The sequence below is a fragment of the Anoplophora glabripennis genome, unplaced genomic scaffold, assembly GCF_000390285.2.
Source record: "Anoplophora glabripennis isolate ALB-LARVAE unplaced genomic scaffold, Agla_2.0 scaffold3413, whole genome shotgun sequence".
Lineage (NCBI taxonomy): Eukaryota > Metazoa > Arthropoda > Insecta > Coleoptera > Cerambycidae > Anoplophora > Anoplophora glabripennis.
The window spans coordinates 1-7,050 of record NW_019419488.1 but is presented as its reverse complement, the minus strand read 5'-3'; the positions used below and the strand labels follow the sequence as shown (position 1 = coordinate 7,050).

Here is a 7,050-nt window from a genome sequence, read left to right as displayed (position 1 = left end):
TATGCAGGCCTACACAAATAAAGTTATACTTTCCGGAAAATAACCAAGCGTAATTAGTGGGCCCTAAGTATGATTTAGAACTGACGTATATCACAGTGATTAAGAGTTAACCTATACTAAATCGGAAGATAATGAACTTTAGTAAGCCTATTGTCTTGAACAAAACCCTTCAGAGGTCATGAATGGAAAAATTTCTTGGGGGTACTGTGTGATGGCGAATTAAGCTGATACCTATACTGATAGGCAATTACAAAAGGCCACGGGCGGTCTTTGAAAGAAACTTTGTGGGAAAGTTGATGGGAGGCTATTGTCCTCGTCCCTGGTATCTGTCGCGTCATTCAAACAATACGCAGATTTGACTCTGTCTATGGACACTTTAACTTCGCGACCAGGCACTAGCACCGTGAATATTTTGTCGTCGCGTTTGATAGTTGTAAACGGACCATTGTATGCGGCAATGAAGAAATTCACCAGGTGGCCAGAAGCAATCCTGTTAGAGAACCAGGAGGTAGAAACTTTAACTCGCGCTTTATATGCTAATTGAAAATGCAGATTTGGATCATCCCTGCCAATAACAACGGATCCTGGTCGACAGTTCGAATCGCACATATGCAGACGTCTGAATAATTTACTAGGTACGACTCATCTCCGAACCACTGCATATCACCCCGCAGAAAATGGCATGGCGAATTTTGTTAAGGACCTCACACGTCATATGGAGAGCTTACGTCCAGCCGCAGTTAAACGCCATGGTGAGAAGACGCCATTCGTTATTAAAGACTTGGCAGCAGCATGTTTTTGTGCGTGCGGACAGCGTTAAAACTTAACTATAGACTCCATATGATGGTCCGTTTACAGTGATCAAACGCGACGAAAAACATTCACGGTACTAGTGTTTGGTCGCGAAGTTAAAATATCCATAGACAGAGGCAAACCTGCGTATTGTTTGAATGACGCGACAGGTACCAGAGACGAGGACAATAGCCTCCCATCAACTTCTGCTCCATTATACGTACCGACCACGCCCAGGGGAAATACCATGAGGTCTGGTAGAAGGGTTCGTTTCCCTGACCGGCTGCAGGTTCCGTAATGGCATCCATACTGGCAGGGGGCTGTGTGGGTACACATGTCTGCAAGTGATCCATTTTAAATATTACGTCAAGAGCGCCAGCCTGACGCCGGACGGCCTAATCGTTGCAAGCGACAAGAAACAATGTGCAACGCGGGATATGGTTCCTGGAAGAGGACTACGGCAGATTGGCGCCATGGACCAGATACTTAAACCTGCGAGGGACTCCACACTACGACGACTCTCCTGCGAACGCTCGCCCCGACAACACTTCTTTTTCACAAACTTTGTTTTCAATAAAATACTTTTATTTTTCCGTTGAGAGAGATTATTATCTGCTGCATATCGAAAGTAACCCTCAGCCTTATACTGCTGCTATTAGGCTTTCCACGGGTTATATCNTTCGAGCATTTCGAGTGGAATTTGACGAATGACCCGAGTAATGTTGGCTTCCAATTCCTCAATCGTATTCGGCTTATCCATATAGACTTTGGACTTCACGTAGCCCCAAAGGAAAAAGTCTAGAGGTGTGATGTCACATGATCTAGGAGGCCAATTCACTGGTCCAAATCGTGAAATTAACTGTTCATCGAATTGTTCTCGCAATAAAGCCATGGTTGCACGGGCTGTATGGCAAGTGGCGCCGTCTTGTTGGAACCAAATGTCATCGAGATTACGGGCTTCAATTTCAGGCAGCAAATAGTCCGTTAGCATGGCGCGATAACGGGCGCCATTCACAGTTACGTTCCTGCCGGCCTCATTTTTAAAAAAATATGGACCGATGATTCCACCAGCCCATAAACCACACCAAACCGTTGTTTTGTCTGGATGTAATGGCAGCTCTTGAAGTTCTTCGGGTTGTTCTTCATCCCAAATACGGCAATTTTGTTTATTAACATAGCCATTAAGCCAGAAATGGGCCTCATCGCTGAACAAAATTTTGGTCGAAAACATTGGATCTTCTTCAAGCTGTTCAAGAGCCCAAAGACTGAAACGGTGACGATTTGGAAGGTCAGCCGGCTTCAATTCTTGAATGAGTTGAATTTTGTATGCTTTCAAACCAAGATCCTTACGTAAAATACGCCAAGTTGTTGCATACGACAAGCCAAGCTGTTGAGATCGGCGCCGAATTGATTCATTATGGTCATCACGTACACTCTCGGCTACCGCCGCAATATTTTCTGCACTTCGTGCTGTATGCGGTCTATTTGGTCGCGTATTATCCAATAATGAAAATTGGGTTTCAAACTTCTCGACGGTGTAGCGAATTGTGCGTTCGGTGGGCCGATTATGTAGACCATACATATGTTGCTCTAAGAGCACGAAATACACACCTGGCAGAACGCTGATTCTCGTAGTACAGCTGAATTATTTGTAGACGTTGTGCCGGGCTAAGTCTTTCCATTATGAAATGTCAGAGAGTACTGAACCAAAATACCACGACAGTTCACTCGACTCATGCGTGATCTGTCTTAAACTCGCTACTGAAAAAAGTACCTCTAAATGAATCACCCGTTATAAATCCAAGAGATTGTGCACATATTCTGGAAAATCCTGTATACCTTCAACACTAGCTGAGGTACCGGTATCAAATTTGGTACACGATGTTGATGATGGCACATAGTTATGCTGAGTCACGAATATGTTGTGTCTGGAACACAGTTTTTCAGTCACTTTGGTAAAGAAAACATGGATTTTTTTTTGTCTCTTGAAAAATATAGGTATCCATTGACCCTGTAACATGGTGAATAAAACATATACTGGAAGGATTTTGATTAGCGGTTTCGAGTGAGATTAAAAAGAAATATATTATCACGGAATGGTATAACTAAAAATGTTTCTTAAACGTAATAGATCATGATTTATGATGTTGTACATTAATCAGTAAGTACATATTAGAGTGAGTTTCACTTTAAAGTGCGGGAAACCGACCTATATTAAAGCTTTGCTGAGATCTTCTATATTGTAATAGCAATTTCTTTTATTAGTGATACAATATCATGTGCCAAGTTTAATAAAAATTATTTTGCTAACACAATGTCACTACTTTAAGTCAATGCCATACTAGTGCAACAGTAGCATGTCTTCCACTAACGATTAAAAACAATTTATTTTTGGCTACAAGAATGGAAGTAAAATTTTTTTAACAGTAGCTAGATATTTTGGTAGAGCGTAGTAATTATTATTGTTGACTTGCAAACACGCGAGCTACGTAGTCATTTTCTCTCCAACATTGCATCAGGAAGAGTGNAGTTTAACAGTATCCGCCAAAACAAGTTGGAAATGAAAATCATCAACTGATAAAGCGAAACACTTGGTTCATTCGGAAACATTTCTGCATTAGATACAGGATATAACAGAGCCATTACAACAAACTTTCTGGACAAATTCCACTCGTCGGAACACAAAAAAATGTGTAGTAAGTAACCATTCCTGAATGGGTTCTATAATTCTCCAAAAAATGGAAGTGAACTAAAGTTTTTGAATTGAGGAACTACTGAAGACTAAATTTATTGCCAACCAGTTGCATTGTAGTATATGATCATCTTTCTGAAAAATTTGAATAATGTTTTCCTTTTGTTGACAATGTTTTCTATCTACAGTTCAATCAGTGAAGTAATAAAAAATTAAGTAATGAATAAATAGATATATCCTTATGTAAATATTTGTGTTTTAATGTATTTAAATATAACAGGTAATATATCGAAAATTTTACCCATTTTCGATTTCTCTTCCGATTGTACTTAGTTGACTCCATTAGATCCTATAACTTTTCATATGTAGTGCATTCTCTCTCGTTTAATCACCAGATGAAATTACTTGAACAGTAAATATACAGGGTGTCCCAGAATATGTGGGCAATCTCTCGGATTTATACAGGGGACGTTAAAATAACATGACAAGTTCCTATAAAAATTATCCCTATAGCCCCCCCCCCACTACGAAGATATAGACCCCTAAAGGACACCCCTGTACATCGATTTTTTTAATAACTTATGAAACACTGTGTAATTTAATTATTTTTAGGAAAAATAATAGTGTCATTTTTTTAGATAGTCACAGAAATAATGAAAATTTCATCGGTTTATTTCTCTTGGATGTAATAAAAATCATATTAACCAAAAATTGTTTTTTTCTCGAAAACAGTTCTTTTATCGATATCAACCAAGAGTGGCTTTTTTACTTTAAAGTTCAAGCTATATAAAAATATTATTTTTGTGCTTTTATCGTAAAGCCTGTAAAAAATTGATATTATTGTGTTACAGCTAATCCGTCCTTGGCAAACCAAATAAGCCAAATTGTTTTCATGCGTCAATTTTTAAGGAGTCTTATCTGTATTTTAAGTTATTCAAAAAAAAAATCGATATTCAGAGGCGTCCTTTAGGGGCCTGTATCTGCGTAGGGGAACCCTCTAGGGAAAATTTTTATAGGGACTTGTAACGGGTGATTCATTTAGAGGTACTTTTTTCAACAACAAAAAAAATAACAAAATTCTATTTTATGGTGCAATCTTTATTATTATACAAAAAAAAAACTATTTCTGACATTTATTTTTTAAATATTATTTCTTTCAAATGTTGTCCTTGACTGCGGTTGAGATGGTCCATTCTGAAGTTCCAATTTTCGATGACACGTTCGAGCATTTCGAGTGGAATTTGACGAATGACCCGAGTAATGTTGGCTTCCAATTCCTCAATCGTATTCGGCTTATCCATATAGACTTTGGACTTCACGTAGCCCCAAAGGAAAAAGTCTAGAGGTGTGATGTCACATGATCTAGGAGGCCAATTCACTGGTCCAAATCGTGAAATTAACTGTTCATCGAATTGTTCTCGCAATAAAGCCATGGTTGCACGGGCTGTATGGCAAGTGGCGCCGTCTTGTTGGAACCAAATGTCATCGAGATTACGGGCTTCAATTTCAGGCAGCAAATAGTCCGTTAGCATGGCGCGATAACGGGCGCCATTCACAGTTACGTTCCTGCCGGCCTCATTTTTAAAAAAATATGGACCGATGATTCCACCAGCCCATAAACCACACCAAACCGTTGTTTTGTCTGGATGTAATGGCAGCTCTTGAAGTTCTTCGGGTTGTTCTTCATCCCAAATACGGCAATTTTGTTTATTAACATAGCCATTAAGCCAGAAATGGGCCTCATCGCTGAACAAAATTTTGGTCGAAAACATTGGATCTTCTTCAAGCTGTTCAAGAGCCCAAAGACTGAAACGGTGACGATTTGGAAGGTCAGCCGGCTTCAATTCTTGAATGAGTTGAATTTTGTATGCTTTCAAACCAAGATCCTTACGTAAAATACGCCAAGTTGTTGCATACGACAAGCCAAGCTGTTGAGATCGGCGCCGAATTGATTCATTATGGTNTTCTTCTAAAGAAAATATTCACGGGCCACATTCAATCGTCGCAGCCTTTTTTAGTGAATTTTAATGTTACTGAAAGAAGAAATAGAAACTCAGAAATTTTTCATATTCCATTTTCCCATACTAATTGTTATGGACAGAATGAACCAATTATTAGAATCCTGCGTAATGCTAATTTAGTGACCAGTAAATTTGATCTATTTAATTGCTTCCATCATTCAAGAGGTCTGTAAAAAGCTACAAGTAAAAATGCTTGTTCTTAAATGTCTTTGTCATCTGCTTTGTGTTTGTTTTTATTGTAAGTACTGTTATATTTACTTTAATCATATTACTAACTACTTTTAAGTAGCATACACATTTTACTTTATATGTTTTTGTGTTTTTGCTCTAAAAACTATAAAAGGGCTTGTCCCGTTTATCAATAAATAAATAAATATATAAATTAATATTTCTTGTTGTTTTTGCTCTAAAAACTATAAAAGGGCTTGTCCCGTTTATCAATAAATTAATAAATATATAAATTAATAGATAATTTTACATGCAATTCAATAAAATATCACCATAATTAACGCAAACTGAAAAAAAACATAAATTTTTTTCTGATTTCATAAATATTTGTTTGTCATTTTTTTATTAAAGGTCTATAAAATGATAAAATCGTAATTAATACTAAATTAAACATATAGACTTTATAAATGAACATTTTATTCATGCAATACTTGAATTTTGCGCCATTTGTGTGGTAATGTGTTGCCAACGAAAAAAAGAGAGCGTGGAGCGACACAAGAAAGAACGCATTTTCATTGCTGAGCAATATTTTAAAAATAATGAAGATTTGGCAGATACAATTCGCAATTTTTGTATAAAATATGGTAGGAATAGCGATTTAACTTCATTAACTTTGAAGAGATTAATTGAAAAAAAAAATGAGAGAAACTGGATCAATTAGTGATCTTAAACCTGTCTCTCTGGCCGTCCGTCAACAAGTCATTCAACACAAAACATCGAAGCACTTCATGGGAGTGTTGTTGAGAGTCCAGGAACATTAATTCGGCACCGTGGTCAAGAATTGGACATTTCGTGAGCACTCTACAACGTATTCTCATGAAAGATTTGCATCTTCATGCTTACAAAGTTCAAGATGGTCATTTTCATCTCGTTGGCTTCGTTAATTGACAAAATTATCGTATTTGGTGAACAGAAAATCCTCGAGTGATTGTTGAGAATCAAATGCATCCACAACGTGTTACTGTTTGGTGCAAATTTTGGGTTGGAGGCATCATCGCCATCACAATATGATAATCCAGTGTTTTGTACCTAAATTGCAAGATATGGATGTACACAACATGTGGTTTCAACAACGGTGCCACATGTCGTGCAGCCCTAGAAACAATTCAGTTACTGTATGGGCCATTTCTTGGTCGTGTAAGTTTCCCGTTTTGGTGATTAGAATTGTTCGACCAGATTATGCGATTTAATGTCATTGGACTTTTTTCTTTGGGTTTCTTTGAAGTCTAAGGTTTATGTCAACAAGCCCACGACTACTCACGCCTTGAAGGAGAAAATTGTGCGATGTATCAACGAAATTTAGCCGCATATTTATGC

At 37.7% G+C, this 7,050-nt stretch overlaps 1 protein-coding gene across 1 annotated transcript; it reads right to left on the bottom strand.

Annotated features, from left to right (window-relative positions):
* Nucleotides 1–1,447: 1,447 nt before the first annotated feature.
* Nucleotides 1,448–2,023, bottom strand: LOC111692778. The gene has a single exon (XM_023456894.1). It carries the CDS (start codon nt 2,021–2,023, stop codon nt 1,448–1,450), a length of 576 nt encoding a protein of 191 aa, XP_023312662.1.
* Between the last annotated feature and the right edge of the window lie 5,027 nt (nt 2,024–7,050).